Source organism: Lepidochelys olivacea (assembly GCF_965140295.1).
Source record: "Lepidochelys olivacea isolate rLepOli2 genome assembly, chromosome: 2".
Lineage (NCBI taxonomy): Eukaryota > Metazoa > Chordata > Testudines > Cheloniidae > Lepidochelys > Lepidochelys olivacea.
The window spans coordinates 43,429,846-43,457,784 of record NC_140412.1 but is presented as its reverse complement, the minus strand read 5'-3'; the positions used below and the strand labels follow the sequence as shown (position 1 = coordinate 43,457,784).

Sequence of the window (27,939 nt, the reverse complement as noted above, 5' to 3'; positions counted from 1 at the left end):
CTGTATCAGTAACTGCTACCGGTAGCAAATCACACCCGAAGCAGCGTGTTGCATTACCGGTTGTGGAGACCGGGCGGAGGCCTAGGCACGGACCAGCACTGCAGGCAGAAGGTGATTGACAGGAGGGGCGGTGCACCAGGCAGCATGGCGGCCGCTATGGCACTGAGCTGCGGGATGCGCTACGGGCCCTATTCCCGGCAGCTGCTGGGGCCGAGCGCCCGCGGGCGGCTCGTGCGGCCGGCGGTCTGGGGAGGGAGCGCGGCGCCGGCCTCCAGCCGGCCCGGCCCCGGGGGAGAGGTGCAGTACTGCGCCGAGCTGCTGCGGTGAGTCTGGTGCGGGACGGGCGCAGGGATGTAGCCGCCGCCCCAGCCCCTTGGGGGAGGGAGGCCTGTAACCCCGAGCCCGACCCCCAGCCCGGTGGGGGCGCTGTATCCCCCGTCCCCCCAGCGAGCCCCAGCCCCGTGCGGGAGGGGGCTGTAACATACTAAAAAAACAATAAAAGGCATGGCCCTAATTTATTTAGTAGTTGTTGTTGTAAGTCGCCTTTAAAATTAATCCTCATTTTGGGGGAGGTGAAGTAACACAAGCAATGTAAGTCTTAAAATTTATCCCCCTGCGGGGAGCCTTACCCTCGTGGATGAGGAGAGTGGAGATAGAATTGGATTTAAAGTACTGAGAGCTTTAAAACGAAGACTAATCAGTTTAATTGAAATTCATTAAAAATGTTCATGCCTATAGTGAGATGTTTAAAGGGACAGACCATCAGCACTCCTGTCTGAACATTCTTTGCTTCCTTGTTGTTACAAGCTACATTTAAGCTTACTATAGCTGAAATTTATTATAGGGAGGAAAAGGTTTTTCTCTAAAGGTGGGTTGGTGGGAAGGACAGGGGACTTTGTATAGTTAGTTTCATTGTTTTTCCCCCCATGTACTTGGTCAGTTTCCTCTGTTGTTTGAGTGGGGTTTTTCACCTACCAACAGGGAAGAGAATAACTTCCAAAATAGGGAAATGTCATTGTACAACTACAGATATTGGCAGGGGCAGGTGTAGTACTGGATACTTCTGTAACTCATCTTTAAAGAATGACTAGATTTCAAATTGATGGTATTCCTCAGTTAAGACAGTTTCAAAGGAACATTTGATGGGTCTGTAATTAGCTATGAAAGTGCCCTTTAAGGATCTTATCCTAAGCCTACTAAAATTGGTAAGTGTCTTTCCATTGACTTCAGTGGGCTTTGGATCAGGCTCCAGAACAGGTTTAGAAAGTAGCTGCCCAAGGTCACCCAAAGTACTTTCAGGGATTTGTTCTGAAAATTCACAGTAGATTTCCAGTTACTGTTTTTATGTCCACAAAGTGCTTGTCTGCAAATCTAGTTTTCTTTTTGCCTTGACACTAATAATTAAATAGTTAAAACTTGCCCACTTATTTTTACCTCATCTATGAAACAAATGTAACTAAAATGGGGTGGGACGGGATCAACAGTTCTCATGAAAATGAGTAAATGTGTGCCCAGATGTCTGCCTCTTGAAGTTAGGGGCTGAAACTTGAATGCAAAGCTTCACCCTATGAATGCAAGGGATGAAAATACAGGCACCTTAACTATATAGACAGTTTTGAATTCCGCTTGTAATAAGAATAGTTGAGTAGAACTCTGCATTTTATGGTATGGTTTTGTGTGCTGCAGTTGTTTTTAATTTAATGGCACTCCCAAGTGGCCAAAGGAGTGTACATCAGTTTAGATACCTATAGTCAGTATGCCACAGTTGTAAACTGTATGCTGTGATTGGAATTGCAAATAAACAAAAGGACATATCTACACTTCGAGCTGGGAGTTTGATTCCCAGTTCAAAGAGACATACTTGCATTAGTGCTCAGTGAACCTACATGCTAAAAATAGAGTGTACACATGGAAGCACAAGTGGCGGGAGAAGCTAGGTGCCCCAAGTACATGCCCATCCAAGACCCTAGGCATTTACTTGGGGTGGCTAGCCCCTCCACTGGCTCTCATTACTGCAGCTATATTATATGTTTAGCTGTTAGTTTCATCAGAGCTAATGTGGGTATGTCTTCTCAAGCTGGGAATCACACCTCCAGTTCTAGGAGTAGATATACCCAGAAACTCCACTGGTCAAACAAACTGTCCTCTGCCAAGCTCCAAAGAGTCCAGTCTCTGTAAGTGTGGTTTCATTAGAACACAAGATTGGAAGTCAGGAGATCTGGACTGTAATTGCAGTTTTGCCACAGACTTGCTTTGTGACTTTGGGCAAATCTCTTAAAGCCTGATTCTCAAAGGTGTAGCTGCTCCTGCTGGTGCACAGGGTGTTCAGATTACTTCCCAGGGGGAATGAATGAAATCTGTTCTTTTAACTGTTTAAAATAAAAGCATCTATTTTTGTTTTGGTCACAGTTACTAGTTGAGCTCGCAATTCACTCCTATTAGAAGTAAGTTCAGTGCTGACTAGTAGAATGGTTAATTTACATATAGTTATAAATAAAATTTATAATCTTTTTGTTTGTCATATATAGGAAACGTGACTATGAAGGGTTTCTGTGTTCTCTATTGTTGCCTGCAGAATCCCGCACCTCTGCTTTTGCACTGAGAGCCTTCAATGTTGAACTGGCCCAGGCAGGTATTAAAATAGATTTGTGAAGTACTGAACTATAACTATCATTTCAAGACTCTAGGTTGAACTGTAAAGAAGTGTTGTATGCTGAGATTAAAGTTTTTGTTTCAAAGGGTGATAAACAGATGGTCCACCACAAAACCCCAGATCTAAACACCTGTAGAAACTGAGGGGGCTTGGAATCTAAACTTGGATCTGAACTGTGCAGCTGACTCCTATCTGAAAAGGATCAAACCAAAAACCTTGGGGGAGATTCATTTCTAGGTCTATGCTGGCAGAGACTTGGCAGACTTTCAGGAGGGAAGGTTGCAGATTTAAAAAAGTGGTTACATCTTCCCTCTGCTAGATAGCTGTAGTAGGCTATACCTCTCTAATGGCCCCTTGAGCAGAGGGTGGACAGTACTCCTGTCTCTGGTGCACAGCCCTCCAGCTCTGCTGTTCAGAGCATCTGCCCCCTGGTTGGAAAGTTAAAGTAGTCCAAACAAAAAGTCAGTATGCTACCACAGCCCTCAAAAAAGCAGAGCCCTAGGCATTCAGGAAGCCAATGAGAAAAATAAAAGAGAAAAGTACCTGCCCTTCTCTTTCCTAAGAGGGCTTGGGCAGCCAAGGCTTTCAAGCCATTTCCTGGTCAGCAACCCCTATTGCAAGGTGCCAGGGAGCTCCTTCGGAGTACTACCTTACACTGAGCAAATATCATCCTCCCTTTTAAGGATCTACTTATCTGCAGGCGTGACAAGCCTCACAGATGTGCTGCTGTGGTAAGGCTGATGTTGCCCGGAGGAGCTCTTTAACTCCTTCCTGATTGGGGTGGAGATCTGCCACACCACAGTGACCCTCAAACTGCCAGTGCAACCACAGAAGTTGATGCTTGTAAGAAAGGCCTAGCTAGAACAGCCCAGAGGATGTGCTGATTAAACATAATCCTGTTCAGCCTCTGTTGTCAGGACTCTTGGATAATTTAAAGCTGCCCTCCCTAGCAGTGGGAACACTACCTGTGATTCCCTGGGGTGGTTTCCTCTGAGGTGAAACTGGTCCAGGAACTGAACTTTGTGTGTTTTGAAATCCAGATTCTGATCTGGATTTTGTGGTTCAGCCCAGTCTCATAATACATGTGCCTTCAGAAGAATATTTGAAATAGCTGCTTGTCTTTGGGTTTCATTAGTGCGATGCTGAATCTGTAAAAATATATTTTATCTCTGTGATTAAAAAGCACAAGAAAATCTCGAGCAGTAAAACAAATACTAATCACAAAAACAAGAATTATATTAGTATGCAATAGCTTGCTGAAGTTTAGTATTTTAATTGCCAAGTGATACATATAAAATATTATCTAGTAGCAGTATTTTAAAAATTGCTTACTAATCTAGTTGAACTGAAGGAGGTAGATGTGATTTTTGTGATAGGTAAAGCAAGTGACTAAGGTGAAATGTACAACAAAGCAATCTTTTATCATTTATAGGAGGATTTGGGCAAAGTGTTTGATCTTCACTGTGGAATATTAGACACATTTTTGTTTCTGTCAGAGGTGTTGGCTCTTCCTGTGAACAGCTTGTCTATAGTCATAAATAAAATAGCCATCGGCTTATTATTGGAAAATTTTACCACTGGAGAGAAGCTGATTTTTACACAGGCATGATCAATGAAAAACCGTAATTGTTGCATATCTAGATGAACTGAAGGAGAGCAAGTTAAAACTTTAAGTTTACTGTTAGAAATGTTTTTATAAAATACCTGAATAACTTGGCAAAATGTTTAAAGAATAAAATTGTTCATTTAGTATGCTGTGTTCACGGAGTGACATCCTGCCCCAAATATTTCCCCCTCCCTGAGTTTTGCCATTGATTTCAGTGGGGCTAGGATTTCACCTAACATGCGTAAGTTCATTTGGGATATATATGGCCATATTTTTGAGAGAAGCTGAATGCCCACAGCTCCTGTTGTTTCACAGGTAAGCTGAAGGTGCTTAGTACCTTTGAAAATCAAGCTGTTAATTATTAGGGACTTGTCCCTGTGAGATGCTGAGCCTGTAGGTTGCATTGGGGAGCTGAAAACTCAGCATCACTGGGAAGGCACTTAGTGCCCAAACCTGCAAGATGCTAAGGTATCCAAACTGCAAATAATTTAACATTCTGCTTTGTACATCATCACAAACAATTGAACACTGGAATCCAAGCTCTGCTGGCAGTTTTCTTGATGATAGATATGTCACTATCTGACTTGTTCTCTTGCAGCTGTAGAAATCCTGATAGTAGTAACAATTTGACTCACTCCTGCAAGCCCTCAGTGTCTTTCGTGCCTTCCTTTTGAAGTCATGTTTTTTTTTTTTTTAAAAAAAGCACATGTATATACAGTATGTATAAAAATTGTATGTATTTTATTTTCTCCTTCTCCTTTTGTATGTTGCTCACTGTTTAGGATTGTAATCTCTTTGGGCAGTGACTGTGGCCTAAGAAATTAGAAGTTGTGACACTCAGCCTCACAACATCTAACTTTTAGGCACCTAGAAAATCCCTGTGATTCACAAAGCCTGACCCCTAGTTTACCCTACATAATTACTTTGGTGTAGCTACTTCGCTCAGGGGTGTGAATAATCCACACCCCTGAGTAACGTAGTTATACCGATGTAAGTACCAGTGCAGACAGTGCTATGTTGGCGGGAGAGGTTCTCCCAATGACATAGCTACCACCTTTTGTGGTAGGAGAGATATAAAGCCAACGGGAGAGATCTCTCCCATTGTCTTAGAGCATCTTCACCAGAAGCTCTACAGTGGCACAGCTACTATGCGTAGCTACTGTAAATTTGTAGTGTTGACCTGCCCTGAGTTAAGTCCCTAAGCTCCTATACGATGAATGGGGAGAGACATCTTCAACTGTGATTAACAAAAGCCATCATGCTGGGCAGGGAGCTAGTCATCCAATGAGAGGGGTGTGTGCTACACTTTGTCCTTGTCTTGGAGAGAGGCACCTAAGTCTGGGCTGCAGGGAGGCGCCCATGTCGTCTTGAGATTCTCAGCTGCAAACACTCTATTTGCAGTAGGTGCCTACACTGTTAGCAAAAAGCCACAGAGGAGGAAGAGAACTTCTCTCAACTTTTAGCCCAGTGGTCAAGGTATTCACCTGGGATATTGGAGACCCCTGGTTCAAGTCCCTCCTCTACCTGAGGGGAAGAAAGGATTTGAACATTTATGTGACCCCTCTTAAGTGAGTGCTCTAACCATTGGGTTATGGGATATTCTGATGTGGGGCTCCTTCAGTCTTTCATGTTGAAGTTGTTGCACTCTGGCTAAATAAAGTCAATGGATTAGAGGGACTAGATCGTGGGTCTCCCACTTCCTAGATGTGTCCCCTGAGTCCTCTAATGACCAAGCTGGTCTACATTACACTGTAAGTTGATCTAAGTTACACTACTTCAGTTATGTAACTTAAGTCGACATAACTGTGGTCGACTTATAGCCGTGTCTGCCCTGAGCTATGTCGACAGGAGATGCTCTCCCATGGACATAGCTTCCACCTCTCAGGGAGGTGGAGTAGAGACTTGATAGGAGAGCACTCTGCCATCAATTTAGCATGTCTTCACCAGACCCGCTAAATCAACACCCACTGCATTGATCGCAGCAGTGCCAGTTTAGCCGGGCATGTAGACATGGTCTTCCTTGTGAAAGATGCATACTGATGGCATGTGATCAGAAAAATCATTCAGGAAAGATGATACTTAGTTATGCTCTTTAAGTGTCTTAAGCTAAATGCCTCCATTAGACTGTAAATTTCACTCTTAAATATATTCTTTCCAGATTAAAGATTCCATAACACAGAAGACCATAGGTTTGATGCGAATGGAGTTTTGGAGGAAAGCTGTGGAAGATATATACTGTGATAACCCACCACTTCAGCCAGTTGCTATAGAACTGTGGAAGGTAAAATATCTTTCCTGTCTTAAAATTTATTTATAATTATTATTTTACCTGTGGAAAATGTTTTGTTGTTTTGCATGTGTTATACTGCATACTAACTGTATTTTGTGTTATACAGATAATGTATGATATGTTGTATGTGTTATACTAAGAGCAGCCTGAAGCAAAAAAGGGAGAGATGGACAGTGATGATGCTGATATCTAGGGAGAAGTTACCAGAAAAATGTAGCAACTAGTCAGAACTATGTTAATCAGAGAATTTGCCTTCTAACCAGGTGAAGGGACAAAATCATTAGAGTGACCATTTTAAATCAGTACCAATTAAAGTGTTTAAGTAAACTTTCCTGAGCCTCTACTAGTCTTTTCCAAAGGTTTAAGAACTGAAAGAAGACAGAAATTAGTGTGATCAGAGACTAAAGCCAGAAAGCGGACCATACAAAGAAAGATACACTATAGGAGGCTCACACCTTCACAGTTAAAACTATAATGCGCACTATTTCATATTCCATTGCACTCTGACTCCCCAGAAAACTGAATAGCTGACAGTTTCTTTCATTTTTTTTTTTTTAAACTTGCACAAAATCCAAGTCCTGATTTGGATGCTGAGTTACAGGGATTCTACGTACCTGCCAACTTTTGAAATATTTGCTTCAAGACACCTCTGTGTTGTTCTGGAGCTTCTATGAACTTACAAACTCAAGCACGCCTACAATTTAGCATCTCCACTGGCCATGGTTGGGGACAAAATGACCAGCTGACCAAACCTGTTCACTCTAGTTAGGACCCCCACTGCACCAGATGACTGATGATTGCCTGTACTTAAAATGGGAATAAATAGACCCCAATATGTTGCTTTACAGTTATGATTTCCAGCTGGGATAGGTCATTGCCTTAGGACCACAGACTGACATCTTAAACTCTCCATCTAAGGAGTCATGTGCCTCTGTCTGTGTTGAAAGTGCAGAAAAAATAGGGAAACCCCCTATAATGGTGGGTTACTATACTACAATTCCTGTATGATTAGAGAGTTCACTTGAGGGCATCATGGCTCTCCATCTACTGTCTGTTGTTTATCTGAGGTCAGGGATCACAGCCCTTTACTATTCCCTTTTTCTGATGTTGGCACTGTTGTGTTAACGGACGCACCGAGTGTGCTCTTCCTCCTTTAGGTCTGATGTCAAGCACAAGTCAGTACTTGTTTCTATCAACAATCCTGTTCAAATTATAATTGGATTTAAACAAGAAACTGTTGAAGAAAGAGAGAAAACACTGGTAATGCCAAGAAATAAACAGCATCTACTTGATTCTCATCTAGGATATCCAACACTATTCCTAGATATCTCCAATTCAGAATTATTTATTTCTTTAGCCACAACAAAGCTCTAATATAATTAAAAGAGAAGCTGGCAAGTATTCTGGACCTTAGTTATAGATTATTGGATTCAAAGCCCCAATAGAACAGACTTAGATGTCTTTGCTGCAAAGGGTAAAATTTGATATTGGTAACCTTATTTCTGCACCTTTTGCTTTTTATTCACTTTCTCTCTGCCCAAGTACATGCCAGACTGCCCACAAGCAAGCTGGTCTCTTTGTTCTCCCACAATGTCTGTGCTTCCAGGAATGGATTTGGTCCTTGGTTACTCTTTTTCCATTCCAAAGGTCCCCTCCTGTGTGGTTGTCTGGATCTAATAGATTCAGCATACACTGGCTTGTGGTATGTCTAAACATGTTCTTCCCAGCTTTCCTCAGTGGGGCCTGCTTGGATGAATAATAGTGGTTTCTTCCAAAGGATAATTGTAGTAAACATCATGTGGATGAGGATCTGTATCAAATGTCAGATTTTGAGATAGTTAGACCGGCTGGTCATATACCCTCTTTCCAGGAAGCAAACCAACCTTGTAGTGGAGGGAGGGGAATAGATCCATTCCTGCAACAAGGGTTGCTCTCACACCTGGTTTCTCTATCAGGCCCTTTAAACAGAATCAATTGCCAAATGAGAAATAGTTCAAAAAGCTTAAAAGCATTTCTTGGATGTTCAATCAGCTTTGATGGGCAAAAAGAACACTGAGGCAAACTAACAGTTTCCTTGGATTACCTCATAATGGTGCACTCATATTGGTTCCCAGAGTTGTGATTTTATTTCCAGTGCCGCTGGACACACCCGGAATGATCCTGTATGATCATTTCAGTCTTTGCAGAGAGTAGCTGCCCCAAAAAGGACAGGTTGTTATTAAAATAAAAAACAAATCCTGTATAAAAAAAAAACAAAACAAAAACAAAACAAAAAAAAAACCTTGAAAAAGCATTCCAAATTCATGGATAACCTGCAGACCTCTCTCGTAGCCCAATTCATAGAGCTTCTTTAGTTAATGTTTCTTCTATCAAAAACATTGCATACTATATTTTCATTACTAGGTTTGCATGGGGGACAATTGCAGTTTTACACATCAGTTATCAGTTTGGTGTATATTAAATACATATTCCCAAATATTTTATATGGAATATGGCCAACATTTTCAAATTTGGCTCCCAAAGTTTGGTGATCAAATTCATATGAAGGCACCTAAATAAAACTAGCCTGATTTTCAGAGGTGCTGAACACTTGCAGCCACCATTGATTTTTAAAAGCCTTAATATGGATTTAGGCACTGAATTTTAGACACTGTGACAGGGTCAGGCCAGATGGCTACAGGAGAGTGATTTTTTTTTCCCCCCTGAGTTAGAAAATGCTTTATTCTGACAGCTGATTGAAGACAAATATCCACATCTGTAGTTGGAGACTTCAATTGGCAATATCACAGGGCCCGTTCCTTATACGAATTACATCACTGAATCACAACACTATTTTGTGTGCTCAGGAGAGTGATAGAAGGCAGATATATTAGCCCCAGGTTAAGTAGGTCCCTTTCCCCTTTGGAAGGTAACAGGGAAGGTTCTAGAACAATCAGGATCTTTTTGGAAACAATTAAGGCAGACAAGCTGATTAGAACACCTGCAGCTAATCAAGAAGCTGCCAGAATCAATGAAGACAGGCAGGCTAATCAGGGCAACTGGGTTTTAAAAAGGAGCTCACTTCCGTTTGTGGCGTGTGTGCGAGGAGCTGGGAGCAAGAGGCGCAAGAAGCTGAGAGCGAGAGGGCGTACTACTGGAAGACTGAGAAGTACAAGCATTACCAGACATCAGGAGGAAGGTCCTGTGGTGAGAATAAAGAAGGTGTGGTAGGAGGCCGTGGGGAAGTAGCTTAGGGAGTTGTAGCTGTCACGCAGCTCTTACAGGAGCCACTGTAGACAGCTGCAATCCACAGTGCCCTGGGCTGGAATCCAGAGTAGAGGGCGGGCCCGGGTTCCCTCCATCCCCCCAACTCCCTACTTGATACCGGAGGAGTTGACCTGGACTGTGGGTTCCACCAGACGGGAAGGTCTCTGGCCTGTTCCCTGATCCACTAGGTGGATCAGCAGAGACTGCAGGGATTGTTCTTCTTCCTTTTCCTCATGCTGGCCAGTGATAAGGCTAACTGAGTGAACGGCAGATTTGAGCCATGAAAGTGGCCAAACTGAGGGCTGCTGTGAACCTCTGAGGCGAACAAATCTGCCAATAAGCGCAGGACCCACCAAGGCAGAGGAGGAACTTTGTCATAGTACCCATGCTTGAAAATGTTTTGTATTTTATCAAGAAACTCATCAGATTGTATATGAAATTACAACTTAAGTTTGGGCTACCTTTTCAAAAGTGACCTCTAACTCCATCTTGTATGCCAATTGAGACACTGTGAGCCTAATTCTAAACACGTTTCTGTGGGAGTTGTCAGTGTTCAGAACTTCAATCAGGACCTGTATGTCTGAAGTTACGTACCCAAAATTACAAGTGATTATTGACAATTTGGCCCGTAGTATCTGTAACGTAACAAAACTTGTTACTTCTTTACCACTATGGCACTGTTGCCGCCAATGCACTTACAGACAGTTAGTGCTGACAAACTGGGAAACCAATTGGGCATCTAAGGCCTAGTCTAAAGTCTACTGAAATCATTAGAAAGATGTACCTTTGCAACATTTTTTAAAAATATCTGCAAAAATAGTTATTTGGGGTTTAAATTAGATCTAAAGAGACAGATAATGATCTGTAGAAAGCCTTGATTCTGAGAACAGACTGCTCCAAAACTTCTATCATAAACAGTTAATCATGTCAGACTCATACACAACAGTACGTACTAGCTGCAAAATTGAAGGTGATTGAGGGAATTATTTTAAATAATAAGTTTGGAAAAACCAGTATAGAATGGAGGAGCTGTGAAAGGAGGGCAAGAGTTTGGCAGAGATGAGTGGCTGAACAGGAGATGGTAGAGGATTATCAGTTTTCTATAATAAATTGAATAATTATACTGTTTATACATTAAATAAATATATGAATATTCTGTATAAACAATATCTGTTGACATAACATATATACTCATGCTAATTATTGTTCACCTGAAAAACCATTAGGGAAGTCCTTTCATTGCTCGTCTTAGGAAACAAAATGCTGAATTTGGGAAGTGAACAATGTGATCTGCAAATATTTTGTTGGAAATTGTAATAGAATGACCCAGTAATAGAATGAATGTGTAGACTTAAATTACATTTTAAAGAAAATATATTTTTTTAAAATGTCTCCTTTGCTTACGTGTTGGCTTGAGCCACAAGATTCTGTTTTTTCTGTAGCAGTAGTAAAGAGAGATCAGTTGAAAAGTTTTACACTTAATTTTTTTATTACACACTTTATTTTTCCATTTTGATTTAACTTAGATGATACTGAGCAAGTCAAATCTTACTTTTAATAACAAAAAGATCATTAAAAAATTACAGCCTTTATCATACCTTGCTTTCAATAATTTTCCAAATTTTCCCTTTTCTCTAAACTGTAATATGGCTTTTCTTTGTTCATTTCCAGGCTGTCAAGAGACATAACTTGACTAAAAGGTGGCTTCTGAAGATTATTGATGAAAGAGTAAGTAATTTTTTAGTATGCATTTTAATTTTTCCTCTCATATTTGACTTTTTGAATCATGTGTACCTAACCAAAACTTAAAAGAGCTCATCTTTTCTATTTCTGTATAGTTTTCATGGTATCCTGTTCCTATCCACTCGCATCATCTTAGTCTCCTGACAGCATTCTGTGACCATGTTTGTTTGGCTTTTAGAAATTACTTTAAAATATTTCTGTATTGCCTCATATCAAGATGAGTTATGAGCTTAAAATCTCAAACAAATGTCATTTTATATTGCCTTCCCTACAAGATCTATATATATCACAGGTACTTATGTGGCCCTGATTACCTTCGTTGTTGAACACCTCACAGTCTCTAATGTATTTATCCTCGCAACACCTCTATGAGGTAGGGAAATGCTAATATCCCCATTGTACAGCTGGGGAACTGAGGCACAGAGAAGTTAAGGGACTTACTGAAGGTCACATGGGAAGCCTGTGGTGAAGCAGGCTATTGACTCTGGCTATTGAATCTGGGTCTCAAGTCCCCTGGATCATACTTCCTATCAGAGCACTTTATAAACATTAATTACTTTAACTTCACCACATCAGTGTGAGGTAGATGAGTATTAATATGCACATTCTGCACTGAAACTAAAGGACTTGGAAGTCCAGTGACTCGCCCAAGCACACACATGGAGTCTATGACAGAGACCATCCGGGTCTCTTCACTCTCAAGCCTGTATGTTTTATCCACAAGACCAGCCTTCCTGTCATAGTGAGTGAGTGTTCTATTTCTGATAGCATTTGCATGAGACAGCAAAGTACACTCAGTAGTTTAAAAGTGCTTTTAAAAAAGCACACACTTGAGGAACATATTCTGATATGTGTAATTTTCTTTCACTGAGATATAAGCCTCATTCACTGGTAATGGACTAGACTTGGCAGTTAATAGTGTAAACATACTGTACAGTACCATTCATCAGAACTAAGGGTGTGAGTCCGCAGTAGCACGGCATGAAGACTCCAAGGCCAGGTTTGCACTACAAAGTTTTGTTTGGCATAGCTATGTTGGTCAGATGTGAAAAAACGCACACTTTCTAGCTGACATAATTATGCCAGCAAAAATCCCAGTATAGATGCACATATGCTGACAATGTGCTTCCATCAGCATAGCTGATATTCAGTTTTGTCGTAGTTTTGTCAGTCTCAGGATATTAGAGCTTGTCTAAGCTCGAAAGCTTGGCTCTTTCAGCAACAGAAATTGGTCCAGTAAAAGATATTGTCTCACCCACCTTGTCTCTCTAGCGTAGCTAATCTCATTTGGGGTGATGGTACTGTTATTGCCAGCAAAAAACTCCTGTTGGTATACTGCTGCATCTATGGCAGGGGACTCTGTCAGTATAGCTATACTGGTAAAGCACTTGTAGTGTAAACAAGCACCAATTGATTTAATGTTAATGCAATATTGCAAGAGAGAATTTAAATATACAATGGTTGTGGTTCCTTCAGCAACCTTAGCTCGTTGCCCTTGCACATACATATTTTGTATTGCTGGAGATATTTTAAAATGTATTCCTTAATGTGTATATGGTTATATTCATATACACACGTGATTCCTCCCTATCCCCTAATGTAAGTTACTTTTGTCCACTATACCCTAATGAAGGATTATGTAGATCTGCTCATAATGATCAGTTTGTGCAAAAAAAACATGTTCATGTTGCAATACAGACTCATACATGTTCATATTCTGTGCTCAAACTATAGGAGAAAAATTTGGATGACAGAGCATATCGCAACATCCAGGAACTTGAAGCATATGCTGACAACACTCATAGCGCTCTCTTGTATCTCACCTTGGAAATGCTAGGTATGTGGTTTTCTTTATTTAGGGTTTTTATGGAGAATTTATCAGTAGTGCTATAACTGCTACTATATTTATTAATGGGGAGGATTTTCAAAAGTGCTGATGGTTGAGCTAATTCTGGACCCATTAAAGTCAGTAGTAAAGGTTCCATTGACTTTAATGGGAGAAGAATAGGTCAATTTTCAGCACTTAAATCTATAAAATTAGGGCTGTCGATTAATCGCCATTAACTCACACAATTGCGATTAATTGTGCTGTTAATAGAATACCAATTGAAATTTATTAAATATGGTGGATGTTTTTCTATATTTTCATATATATTCTGTGTTGTAATTGAAATCAAAGTGTACATTATTTATATTACAAATATTTGCACTATAAAAATGATAAAAGAAATAGTATTTTTCAATTCACCTCATACAAGTACTGTTGTGCAATATCTCTTTTGCGAAAGTGCAATTTATAAATGTAGATTTTTGTTGCTGTTACATAACTGCACTCAAAAACAAAACAATGTAAAACTTCAGAGCCTCCAAGTCTACTCAGTCCTACTTCTTGTTCAGCCAATCACTAAGACAAACAAGTTTGTTTACATTTGCTGGAAATAATGCTGCCATCTTCTTCTTTACAATGTCACCAGAAAGTGAGAACAGGTGTTCGCATGGCACTTTCGTACCCGGCATTGTATGGTATTTATGTGCCAGATATGCTAAACATTCGTATGTTCCTTCATGCTTCAGCCACCATTCCAGAGGACATGCTTCCATGCTGATGATGCCCATTAAAAATGTGTTAATTAAATTTGTCACTGAATTCCTGGGGGAGAATTTTCTGTCCCCTGCTCTGTTTTACCCGCATTCTGCCATATATTTCATGTTATAGCAATATCGGATGATGACCCAGCACGTCATTCGTTTTAAGAACACTTTAACTGCAGATTTGACAAAACACAAAGAGGGTACCAATGTGAGATTTCTAAAAATAGCTACAGCACTCGACCCAAGGTTTAAGAATCTGAAGTGCCTTCCAAAATCTGAGAGGGACGAGGTGTGGAGCATGCTTCCAGAAGTCTTAAAAGAGCAGCACTTCAATGCGGAACTACAGAACCTGAACCACCAAAAAAAAAAATCAGCCTTCTGCTGGTGGTATCTGACTCAGATAATGAAAATGAGCATGCGTCTGTCCGCACTGCTTTGGATTGTTATCGAGTGGAATCAGTCATTAGTATGGAAGCATGTCCCCTGGAATGGTGGTTGAAGCATGAAGGGACGTATGAATCTTTAGCGCATCTGGCACGTAAATACCTTGCAATGCCAGCTACAACCATGCCATACGAACACCTGTTCCCACTTTCAGGTGACATTGTAAACAAGAAGCAGGCAGCATTATCTCCTGAAAATGTAAACAAACTTGTTTGTCTGAGCCAGTGGCTGAACAAGAAGTAGGACTGAGTGGACTTGCAGGCTCTAAAATTTTATATTGTTTTGTTTTTGAATGCAGTTATTTTGTACATAATTGTACATTTGTAAGTTCAACTTTCATGATAAAGAGATTGCACTACAGTACTTGTATTCAGTGAATTGAAAAATACCATTTCTTTTGTATTTTTACAGTGCAAATACTTGTAATCAAAAATAAAAACAAAGTGAGCACTGTACACTGTATTCTGTGTTGTAAATGTAGAAAACCAAAAATATTTAAATAAATGGGATTCTATTGTTTAACAGTGCGATTAATTGCACGATTAATCATGATTGATTTTTTTTAATCGCTTGACAGCACTATATAAAATTAAACCTATTTCAAATGTCACAGCCATATCTATCTGTCTTAAAAATATAATCGCATCCTAAGTGGGGTGGGGGGGGAACAATCAAACCCTAAAAAATAGGCTATCAGTCACTGACTAGTAGGTGTATTCATTTAGAAAGGGAAAAGGAGTGAAGAGTGTAGGGACAATATCTAACTCTGTCTGCATATTGCCTAACACAATGGGCCCTTGTGTAAGAGAAAGCAGTAGGGTGAGAACTAACCACATGATTCTTGAGCCCTGGACTGTCAGACGGTGTACTTCTAATGTTGATAGTAATCATCTGCCTCCATGCTTTGGAGGAAAATCTTTGGTCTGACTTGCATCTTTTAATTTGATAGAACCAACTCTGGAGAATTTTGTACCTACCATGCCTGTCTCGGAGCTTACTTTTTCCCTCCCCAGCTCTGACGTTTTAGATGGACTTAAATAAATAAATAAAGCACAAAGAGATATGGCTAAGGTTTTAGCTATGGTACCACAGTCCAGGCCCAGATGTGTAGAGATGGCCATAATATAAATATTAAAGAATAATATTGAAAATGTGCTAAGAGAAGAAGCTGTGACTTCATAAAATACAGGCATACCTAAATTAGACAAGATACATTCGTGAACTAGATATAATTTTGCAATGTGACATGGTAGCAAAGAACATCAATCTGATCAAGGGAATGGGGGAAAGCAAAATAAAAGGATATTTTGACTAGGCATCCAGTGAGGGGCTTGGGAATATAAATATACAAATATTTGAAGAGATTAAATGCCAAATTAAGTTTGCTAAGTGAGCTAAGGTCTTTCTCTTCCCTGAACAGTAAAGCATAAACGTTCTGAGAAACCACACTTCGACAAATGGCTGCTACAACCTAAATCTTCCTTGCTGCAGATTAAGCTCATTACTTGTCCTACCTTCAGTGGACATGGAGAACAATTGATCACTCTTCTCTTTCTAATAGCTTTTAACATATTTGAAACTGTTATCAGGACCCATCTCCCAGTTTTCTTTTCTCAAGACTAAACATACCCAGTTTTTTTAAATTTACTGACTATTCCTGATCACTTTCCTCTCCTCTAAGTGCTTCAGAATTGATTCCTTGAGGACCGGCTCCATGATTTTTCCAGGGACTGAGGTGAGGCTGACTGGATCCCCGGATCCTCCTCCTTCCCTTTTTTAAAGATGGGCACCACACTAGTCTTTTTTCCAGTCATCCGGGACCTCCCCCGATAGCCATGAGTTTTCAAAGATAATGGCCAATGGCTCTGCAATCACATCCGCCAACTCCTTTAGCACCCTTGGATGCAGCGCATCCGGCCCCATGGACTTGTGCTCGTCCAGCTTTTCTAAATAGTCTTGAACCACTTCTTTCTCCACAGAGGGCTGGTCAGTTCCTCCCCACACTGTGCTGCCCAGTGCAGTAATCTGGGAGCTGACCTTGTTTGTGAAGACAGAGGCAAAAAAAGCATTGTGTACATTGGCTTTTTCCACATCCTCTGTCACTAGGTTGCCTCCCCCATTCAGAAAGGAGGCCACACTTTCCTTGATCACCTTCTTGTTGCTAACATACCTGAAGAAGCCCTTCTTGTTACTCTTAACATCCCTTGCTAGCTGCAACTCCAAGTGTGATTTGGCCTTCCTGATTTCACTCCTGCATGCCTGAGCAATATTTTTATACTCCTCCCTGGTCATTTGTCCAATCTTCCACTTCTTGTAAGCTTCTTTTTTGTGTTTAAGATCAGCAAGGATTTCACTGTTAAGCCAAGCTGGTCATCTACCATATTTACTATTCTTTCAACACATCAGGATGGCTTGTTCCTGCAACCTCAATAAGGATTCTTTAAAACACAGCCAGATATCGGGGTGATCGAAGTCCAGCATTAGAACCAGGGCCTGTGATCTAGTAGCTTCCGCTAGTTGCCAGAAGAAAGCCTCGTCCACCTCATCCCCCTGGTCTGGTGGTCTTTAGCAGACTCCCACCACAACATCACCCTTGTTTCTCACACTTCTAAACTTAATCCAGAGACTCTCAGGTTTTTCTGCAGTTTCATACCGGAGCTCTGAGCAGTCATACTGCTCTCTTACGTACAATGCAACTCCCCTACCTTTTCTGCCCTGCCTGTCCTTCCTGAACAGTTTATATCTATCCATGCCAGTACTCCAGTCCTGTGAGTTATCCCACCAAGTCTCTGTTATTCCAATCACATCATAATTCCTTGACTGTGCCAGGACTTCCGGTTCTCCCTGCGTGTTTCCCAGGCTTCTTGCATTTTGTGTATAGGCACTTGAGATAACTTACTGATCGTCCTGCTTTCTCAGTATGAGGCAGGAGTCCTCCCCTCTTGCGCTCTCCTGCTCATGCTTCCTCCTGGTATCCCACTTCCCCACTTACCTCAGGGCTTTGGTCTCCTTCCCACGGTGAACGTAGTTTAAAGCCCTCCTCACTAGGTGAGCCAGCCTGCTTGTGGAGATGCTCTTCCCTCTCTTCGTGAGGTGGAGCCCATCTCTGCCTAGCAATCCTGTCCTCCAAAGTGTTTGCAGTCTCCCATTTTAGTGGCATCTGCACATGTTATAAGCATGCTCTCTACACCATTATCCAAGTCATTAATGAAAATATTGAATAGTACTGGACCCAGGACAGACTCCTGCAGGACTCCACTGGATACATCCTCCCAATTTGACAGCAAATTATTTATAACTACTCTTAGAACAGTTTTTCAACTAACTGTGCACCCACCTTATAGTAATTTCATCTAGACCACATTTCTCTTGTTTCTTACAAGAATGTCACATAAGACCATGTCAGTAGCCTTATTAAAAATCAAGATATATCTTGTCTACTGGTTATCCTCTTCCCCCTGCCCCGCAATCCATTAGGACAGTAACCCTATCAAAGAAGGACATTGATTTGGCATAATTTGTTCTGAAAATCCATGTTGACTATTATCCTCTAGGTGCTTACAAATTGATTGTTTAATAATTTGTTCCAGTATCTTTCAAGGTATCCAAGTGAGGCTGACTAGTCTATAATTCCTCAGGTCCTCTTTGTTCCTATTTTTAAAGATATAGGTATTGTATTTGCTCTTCTCCCTCACTCTGGGAGCTTACCTGTCCTCCATGAGTTCCTAAAAATAATTGCTAATGGTTCTGAGATTGTTTCAGACAGTTTCCTTCATTACGCTCGGGTGAATTTCATCAGACCCTGCCAGCTTAACTACATCTAACTTATCTTTAACCCATTTTTTTCCCTATGCTAGCTTGTGTTCTATCCTCCTTGTTGTTAATGTTAATTGTGTTAAGCATCTGGTCAAAATTAATTTTTTTTAGTGAATATTGAAACCAAATCGGCATTAAACACCTTAGCCTGCTTGATGTCATCCATTATTAGCTCTCCTTCCTGCTAGGTAGAGGACCTTCATTTTCCTCCGTCTTTCTTTTTCCTAATGTATTTATAGAAACTCTTCTTCTTGCCTTTTATGTTCCTTGCTAGGTGTAACTCATTTTGTGCCTTAGCTTTTCTGATTTTGCGCCTATGTTCTTGTGGTATTTTTTTTTTTTATATACTCATCATTAGCAATCTATCCACATTTATAGGCTTCCTCTTTGATTTTCAGTTATTAAAGAACTATATTGACTTCTTACTATTTTTTCATCTTTCCTTCACTCCTGGATAGTTTGCTGATGTGCCTTTAATATTGTCTGTTTGAGAAACTGCTCACTGTCCTGAACTGCTTTTTTCCTTAGATTTTCTTCCCAGAGGATCTTACTTACTAGTGTCCAAGTTTGTTAAAATCTGCATTTTTGAAGTCTGTTGTTGTTGTTCTGCTGCTCTCACTCCTTCCTTTCCTCAAAATCATGAATGCTATCATTTCATGCTTTCTTTCATCCAAACTCCTCCCTTCCACCTGCAGATTTGCAACCAATTCCTCCCTGTTGCTCAGAATCAAAACTAAAATGGGTGCCCCCTAGGTTGTTACTTCCACTTCCTGAAACAAGAAGGTGCCCCCAACACATTCCAAGAATTTACTGAATGTTTTATGTTTTGCCATATTGATTTTCTAACAGATATCTGGGTAGTTCCCCATTTTGTGTTTTGGAAATTTGTTTGTTCTAGAGATGCCTCATCCTTCATCTCCCGCTTTTGGAGGTCTGCCTTGACATCGCTTCCCTTTTTCCCCCTCCATTTCAATTTCAGAATGTCAAAATGTTTTGTTTTAGTAGAAAATGTTGAAATCAAACAATTCAATATTTCTGAATCACATTTTTTAGAAATGTCTGTTCTGCTCCTGCCCCCCGCCCCAATTTTTGTCCAGATTTGGGACAAATCAAAAGTTGAAATGTTAGAATTTCCTTTGGGACAGAAATTCTGAATTTCCTTTGGCTTTGCTTAGTATTTATTGCTGAAATTTTATTCCTGGTCTCTTGTTCACTAGGGGTAAGGGGTTGCACTGATGTAACTACACTGATGTACTAGGGTAAACTGTACCAGTGCATTTGTAATAGGAGTTTGAACTGGTTTAGCTACATTGGTATAGCTACATGAGTGCAAAAAATGCATTGTAGACTAGCCCTAAGAGAAGTCTCATTCCAGAATGTAGTAATCAGTCAGCTAGTTTACTAGCTTTCACCTCTGAGATTAGGTCTCAAGGACAATCTGTGAACATATGCTGTTTGAGGCAAATATATTCTTAACAGCTGTAACACTCAGGCTATTCTGTTGTTGATTATTTGGTTTTTAACCTTTATTTCTGCAAATACAGGTGTGCGGGATATCCATGCAGACCATGCAGCCAGTCACATTGGGAAAGCACAAGGCATTGTCACCTGTTTAAGAGCAACTCCTTATCATAGTAAAAGACAAAAGGTCTTTCTTCCTATGGACATTTGTATGTTGGTAAGAAAGTATAGACTGGGAACAAACAATATAGTATCTCTAACTGCATCTCTCAGCTTTAGATATATAGTCTTTTCTGTTAGTCCAGAAAGTAAATGTCAAAGAGCCTAGTTGCTATTAGTAGAAGGTTCACTTCCTGTGGCTTGCAGTACCCCCAGCATGTTCTTTCAGTGACAGGGCTTGTCTTGGTCTTGTTGCTTTGCTTCCTTTGGGAGGTATGATTAGAGTGATTTTTATTTATTTTAGTGCTAGCTCACTGCAATTTTTTTTATTAAATCAGTAGTATTTTAGGATTTTTCTTCATGTGCAGAAATACACATGGAATGGAAATCAGTTCCTTCCTCCCAGCCCTAAATTTTCTAGTGTTGGTCCCTTTGTTTCAGAATGAGCTCCCTAGCCTTCTCTTTGTTGTGCTGTGGTCATACTCTTGCTTTTTCTGTGCAACTCAATAGTAACTACAAGTATTTGCTCACTCATTGCTGTAGCATGTAGGGTCTAGTTGTACAATTTGAGAGAACACCTAACTGGCACTGGAATTCAGCAGCCCTTTACAGGAACAGGTAATTGTCAATGACACAAGGATTAAAACACAAGTATCCCATTAATGTTCATATGAGTCTGTGGCTAAATCTATAGACAATAGCATTGAATATTTATTTAATAATTTCTCAGTTTGCATTTTCAAATTATGACCTCATTCTCATTGCTCTTATATAAATCCATCTAATTGTAGAAGTGCTTAAGGCACATGCACTAATCTTTTATGAATATCATTTAAATGTGAATTAATATCCTTGATTTGATATTAATTTGGGTTGTTTTGTGTAGAATAATGAAGAGCTCCAAATTTGGTAACCTTTGGCTTTGCTTTCCTGCTAGATCAGTATTATGTGAATGGCACGGAAGCATAAAATGGCTGATATGTCGATCCCAAACAGTAACTCATGATGGCAGCTGGTTAGGGCTTTCCAACTTTCTTACCTTTTGTTTCAATATAACTTAATATCATATACCTATGTACACAAACACACACCCACACAGAATTGTGCTTGTCCTTGCCATCACAGCCACGCATGTGACTATGAAACTTTTCAGTCATCAGTGGGTGTCGGAGATGGGTGCAAAGGTAGACTGAGAGTGTTGCAGAGACAAGAGGTATCTTGGCAGCTAGTCAGAGTCACCAGATTACTCTTGAATCTGTGTCCTCTGTGTGGCTTTGTCTTCACTATAAAATTTTACCATGTTCAATCAGCCTTGTGAATAAATTTAAGTTAGCTGACATGATACTGAACAAAACTCGTCTTAGTCTGCATTAACCAGTATCATGGTCACCATTGTGTCACCTAATTCAATTCTCAATAAATGTTCAAACATGGTACCATTTTGTAATATAGACCAGCCCTATGACAATGCCTTTCTTCATGGACCAAACAGCTGTTTTTCGGGTTAATCTGTAACTTTTTCTTTTACCCTGCTTAGCCTCAGGTGGTGGTGGTGGTGTTTTTTTTAGCTTGACATGCAAGAAGTTGATTTCAGATTACCAGAATTTAAATTCTAGCTCAGTTATCCCTACTTACTACAAAGTATTCAGAGAGTCAGTTTATGCAAAGACTGAGTTAATTACTCTTTCCTGTCTTTTCCTTCACTGAGCTTTGCTTCCTACTGACTACTTTAAAAACATGCATAAACGTTTTTCAGATTTTTATTGTAATCTGGCAGACAGGCAGGCTTCTGGCTTTCCTACTCTCTTGTTAATCAGAAACGTGTGTTTTGTTTTTTGCTCTTCCCTCTCAGCATGGAGTTTCGCAAGAAGATTTCATAAGAGCCAATCAAGAGAAAAATCTGAGAGATGTAATTTACAACATTGCCAGCCAGGCGCACATTCATCTAGAACATGTAAGCGTCCTCTTTTCTTGTTAATAGCATATAATCAATTTTAATGTTAAGAATTGTTGTCAGAATGTGGTCTTAGATGGTGCGTCTAGTTGGGCACCTTATTTATTGTATCAAATATTTTAAAAACACTTTTACCTTCATGTAGAAGTTCAATCTCCCATCCTCTATTCAGTTGTGGGCGCCTTTGCTGAAAGTGATCAGAAAGGTGCAGATCGCAATTACTTTGAGGAATATAGCCTTGTAGTGTTAAACTGATTGGAGAATAAACACACCAAAAAACTTATTCTAAAACAATAAAAATAATTTTTGAATGGAGGTTCTTTTTATTGTAACACATTTGCATGAATTTTTCTATTTCTAGTGACAGCTCTATGTATGTATAACTACTGATTGAAAGCTTTTGCACATACAGTAGAACCTCAGAGTTATGAACACCTCAGAAATGGAGGTTGTTCATAACTCCTGAACAAAACGTTTTGGTTGTTCTTTCAAAAATTTACAACTGAATATTAACTTAATACAGCTTTGAAACTTTACTATGCAGAAGAAAAATGCTGATTTTAACCATCTTAATTTAAATGAAACAAGCACAGAAAGAGTTTCCTTACCTTGTCAAATCTTATCTTTTTTTAAACATTCTGTTTTTTTAGTAGTTTGTGTAACACAGTGCTGTACTGTATTTGCATTTTTTATTTTTTTTTGGTGTCTCCTGCTACCTGGTTATGTACTTCCAGTTCCACATGAGGTGTGTGGTTGACTGGTCAGTTTGTAACTCTGGTGTTCGTAACTTGGAGGTTCTATTGTATGTCATTATGAGATGTAGGATATGCAAGGGCGTGCCTGCACAGATCAGATTCCAGGGTCACAGACACTGACTGTGTGCATGAGTTACTTTGTGTATTTTGGACATAGGAGCAATAATTACCAGGCATTCAGATTTTGCCTTTACATGCCAAACTCTTTTTTCCCTGAAAACTGCCTACTATATGCATAGTGAGCTGCACCAGCAATGTTTCTCTGGTTTTGTTTTTGCCCCAAGCCAGTCTGTTTGGGATCACTGTTTCAAACTTCAGTATTTGTGCAACGGCTTTGTCAAAGGTTGTTATTCACATGGATCAATTAGTGGATCCGAACTTAAGAAGCCGCACTGAGACCTATTCCTTACCTCTCTGCTATAAGTATTGAAAATAAAACATACAGGCTATGCTTATAAAAGCATGTTGGTACATACTACATTAAAAGAACATTAAGGTGCAAAGACAAGCTTTCAAAAGTTAAATGCCAGAATTTAGATTGCCTGTGCAACCTTAGTTTATCCCCCTTGTGCTTATGCATTGTGATATTCTTTAATGACATAATTATACATGATGACATCCTTTTTTTCCCCACAGCATCCCTGCCTCATTTAATTAATGGGTCTTCAATATTTCTTTTTCTTCTTCACAGTTGGCGTGTGTCACCAGACCTTATTTAACAAATGCTGCACGAACTACAAAATGATTAACTCCCTAATGGGAATTTTTATGGTGCTCCCACTATAGTATCTGAATGCATCACAACATCTCTGTGAGGAGATGATTATTTTTATTTATTTATTTATTTTGTACAGCTGGGCAACAGAGGCACATAAAAATTAAAGTCAAAATTGTCAAGTGTCCATTAATTTTGGGTGCCCAATTTGAAACACCTAGGTCTTGATTTTTCAGGATGTTTGGTATTTATAGCACTTAGTGTTCAAAGCACATCTCAAACCAACTTCAGTTCCAGTTGTGAGTGCTCAGCACTTCAGCAAATCTGGCCCCAGATTTGGTTTCATTGGGCACCCTGAAAATGAAGAACGTGCAGTTACATGCAGTTAGTGGCCAGCTGTGAAAAATTTGGTTTAAGTGATTTGCCGAGTATTGATTAGGAACTCTGCAGCAGAGGCGGGGATATAATCCAGTTTTTCACAGTGGCATTCTACTTCCTTAAGCATGAGACCATCCTTTCTCTTCCTGCAGTCATCTGCCTCATTCACTACACATCTTCCGACTTCTGCATCATGGGTGCTGAATAAAAAAGGGGTTCTGTAGAAAAAACAGTATGTGATCATGTAATTATACACTAATCATAATCCAAACACACAAGGGGGGCAAATTAAGGTTGTGTGGGCATTTCCTAACTTTTGCGTGCTTGACTTTGCAACCTTAACATTCTTCTTAGGATTTTTTGAATATAATTTCCTAATTTAAAAAAAAAAAATTCACCCCAAGAATTCTACCATGTAGAATCATGTTGACCCCCACTTTGCATCATCAGCATGATGCAGCTCTCATTCTGGGGTCCCTACACTGGAGGGCTGGGGGCAAGCTCGGCACATTGATCCCAGAATGTGGCCTTGCATGTCTGAAAGTTCAGCTCATCATCTCAAGCTGCATTAAGATGCAATCCCACCAGCTAGTGCACCTTTCTCGGGCCCAGAAGCAGTGTTCCACTGTTTGCAGCTGCTCTATGAACACCACCAACAATCTTGAATGGTTCTCACTGTGTCCTACAGCAACCTGCCCACCAGGAAATTGTCATATTCCTCGCAGCTCTTCTTGTGGCTCTGCAGATATTGGAGGATCATGCATCCTGTGCATGCAATGCTTCTGACAGTACCACAAACTCTGTAGTTCTGTCAGAGATGGCAGATGGTGACAAGCACCCTGCAGTTCCAGTCACCCTGCATGACTTGTTTGTGGCCCACTGTACATTGCACTGTCTTTTGGGAAGTTTTGGCGCTGGATGGGGGCAAGCTGTACCCTGGCATACTTACCCATAGTGCACTGCACTGTGCATCGACACAAACACTCCTTGTGAGTATACACACCGCCAACTCAAGGAGACAGGTATTACGTTCACAAGCTATATAACAACTGTGGCGGCTTTATGCCAACGTAACCCGTGCTGGCAAGTTTTGTAGTGTAGACATGCCCTAAGTGATGTGATATGCTCATGCAACGACAGTTACTGCAGATACTCAGGGAATGTTAAATTTATAACCAGTAGAGGGCAAAATAAGCTAGTGAAGAGAGGACTAGTGACTAAAATACAATGAAAACAATCAAAACTGGACTGAATACAAGTGAAAGTCCTGTTGCAAAGGCAGTCCCTTTTTAACAATCTTAAGTCCTGCTGACACTTCTTCCCCTCTCTCTCCCCCTTTTAAAAATATAGTTCTATTCTGAAATGTAACTCTGGAAAGATGGCTTCTGTTGGTTCTTTGTATGCTTCTCAATTGCTCAACATCAAATGTTCTCAGTTTACCAAGCAAGAAGATGGTTTTTCTGTCAGCCTTGCAAGACATGGGAAAGTCAAGCTGGATCCTTTTCTAGCTCATGCATCGTGACCAGTAAATATAACCCAACAAAAGCGTATTGTAGGTTTAGTTAAGGGTTAAAACCTCAAAGGTTAAAATAAAAAATCCTGCTCTTTGGAATATTTAAGGGCTATTCCTTTCAGTTGAGGGCTGTTAAAGCTGTAGTTCAAGATTCAGCCTATTACTATTCCATTCTGTTTGTCCAGTTCTCCAAAGGGCTGTTTAGAAAAACAAGGAATTCAGTAATTGATATTCTTGGTATTTTTAAAGCTAAAAAAGCAGAAAAAATACTTTTGGAAAAAACATTGATCCTGTATTTATAAATGAAGAAATATTAAAGGATAATTTTTTCTTTGTCTTTTAGGTTCAATGAGCTGTACACCTTGATTTAAAAATAATGCAACTGCAGTTTATGCTCAGTCCTGCAGTCAGATCTGTTGTCTCAGACCCCCACAGCCATGCAGAGCCCCATAGATATCAGTGGGGCTTTGCCCAGACAGAGAGGTCTGAGCTAGCGGTTTCAATGCTGCAATCGGATCCTAAGGCTATGTCTACACTACAGATGCTATAGCTACAGTGCTGCAGCTGTTCCGTGGGGGTGCCACCGTATAGATACTTGATACAGTGAGGGAAGTGGTTTTTCCATTGCTGTAGTTACAGCTGGTAGTTAGGTTGATGGAAGAATTTTTCCGATGACCTAGTGGTGTCTACACTGAGGGGTAGGTTGGCTCTGTCTCTCTCAGGGGTGTGAATTTTTTGTACCGCTGAGTGACATAGCTAGGTCAACGTACGTTTTTGGCGTAGACCTGCCCTAAGTTATTAATTCTTATGATGTGGAGACCAGAAGTCAGCCCCCGTCGTACATTGCTAACAGGAATAAAAGTAGTAAAACCATATTTCTTATATTAAACAAGCAGAACACATGGGGAGCAGATCTGTGGATTAAAAATATACCAGTTTACCTAGTGAATTTTCTGATTATACCTAAGTTTAAGGCTGCGAAAAGGCACAGGAATGGTAACGGGCATCTCACAATATTAGACACTTGGTTTTGTAATTACTTCTATATATGCTGAAGGATGGTGCTTGATTTTTTATTTAATGAAAGTTGTACCTTCATTGCAGTATATTCAAACCTGAAAGATTCAAGCTCATGATAAATTTGGCCAGTTTGAGCCATTAAAACTCCGTATTTGAAGTTCACTTTGATCTGGTAACTTCTCTACGCAATATTTTTTTTCCTTCTCTTTTCAGGCTAGGTCCTTCAGTAAAAATGTTCCTGCCAAAGCATTTCCTGCCTTTCTCTATACAGTAAGTGTGATAACAGTGCACTCTTTAAGTGGTGGAGTAATTTGTGTTTCGTTTGTTTATGAACGGTAATGCACCAAGTTAATTGTTAATTAGTAGTATTTTTTTTATTATTCAATGGCCGTTCTGGGTGCTTAATATATCTGAAATTATGCCACCAATTTAGGTGCCTAAATATAGGTTCAGGTGTCTAACTGCCCAATAGTTTTTGTTTTTCTATTTTTTAAGGGCAAAATTTCTCAAAATGGTTTCCATGTATTCATAGACTGTCAAAAATGGTTTAGATATTTATAAAATAATATTGCATATGCTGCTGTTTGTGTCCATTATACATACTAACCCTTTTTTTCTCTTCTAGGTTACTTTAGAAGATTATTTATATAAAATACAGAAAGTAGATTTTGACATATTCCATCCAAGCTTACATCAGAAGAGCACGTTACTACCATTGTATTTATATATTAGATCCTGGAAAAAAAAATATTAAAAATAGACTTAACATGTCCGACTGAGTTCTGCTTTTTTTTTTAAACTGATAATTTTATAGATATGTTTTTGATAAATAAGTAACTTTGTTATACATTCTGTGAACTTTTCTTAATTGGAAGTAATACATGAGCATGACCTGTAGCTATTAGCTTCCTGATCATAGGAAAAGCTTATTCTTGTCAGTAAATTAGGCAGATGTGATTTGGCAGACACACAAAGAGTGGATATGAACTGTTCTGAGGTTACTCTTGTAGTCATTTTTTTGTAATAACACTTGAAGCCAAATTTTACTTGGGCTAATCCCCCATTAATATTATTTACTATTTATTCCTGGCAGCATACACTATCTGCTAAATGCTTTCCTAACATAAAAGAAGACCTAATTCCTGCTCAAAAGAGCTTACAATTGATGCTCTGGTATTCAGCTAAGCAACATTATTTAGTATTTTACAAATTACACATTACACAAAGCAACATTGCTTGTGTATGCCATTGGTTTGATGGCACCACCACTGAAATCCTTCTCGGTGCCTTCATCTTGTCCCCAAGTACTTGCTCTTTAGCCCCTTCATGGGCAGATACCTGCTTCTGAGATATACTGGATGTTCACACTTTCATCATATTTAGCTTGTGATCCCTTTCAACTCTCGATGGGAATTCAATGGGAATTGTTAGGTGCTCACCATCTCTAAAGATAACATCCTAAATGCTCAATACTTCTGATATTTGTTTTTTTTCATAAAATCATGCTTCCTAATGTCCATTTTTGTTTGTTGTGCACTTCCTGAGAGATATGAACAACCAGCTGATTTGGTGTTGGTACTTCAGTAGACTAATT

General features: G+C 39.8%; 1 protein-coding gene across 5 annotated transcripts; it reads left to right on the top strand.

Moving 5' to 3' along the window:
• On the top strand, window positions 1-27,099 carry NDUFAF6 (NADH:ubiquinone oxidoreductase complex assembly factor 6; the record flags this gene model as incomplete). 5 transcript variants are annotated; one of them, XM_084618920.1, is made up of 9 exons in its annotated part: window positions 95-111; window positions 2,529-2,632; window positions 6,418-6,540; window positions 11,467-11,523; window positions 13,273-13,375; window positions 19,935-20,068; window positions 21,863-21,964; window positions 26,559-26,615; window positions 26,971-27,099. In XM_084618920.1, exons 2-9 carry the CDS (start codon window positions 2,612-2,614, stop codon window positions 27,097-27,099), a joined length of 726 nt encoding a protein of 241 aa, XP_084475046.1. In that variant the 5' UTR covers window positions 95-111; window positions 2,529-2,611. The 5 variants fall into 5 exon arrangements, with proteins under 5 accessions (XP_084475047.1, XP_084475046.1, XP_084475044.1 ...); XM_084618918.1 differs by lacking the exon at window positions 95-111 and adding an exon at window positions 136-323 and having other exon boundaries at window positions 2,529-2,628; XM_084618919.1 differs by lacking the exon at window positions 95-111 and adding an exon at window positions 186-323.
• Between the last annotated feature and the right edge of the window lie 840 nt (window positions 27,100-27,939).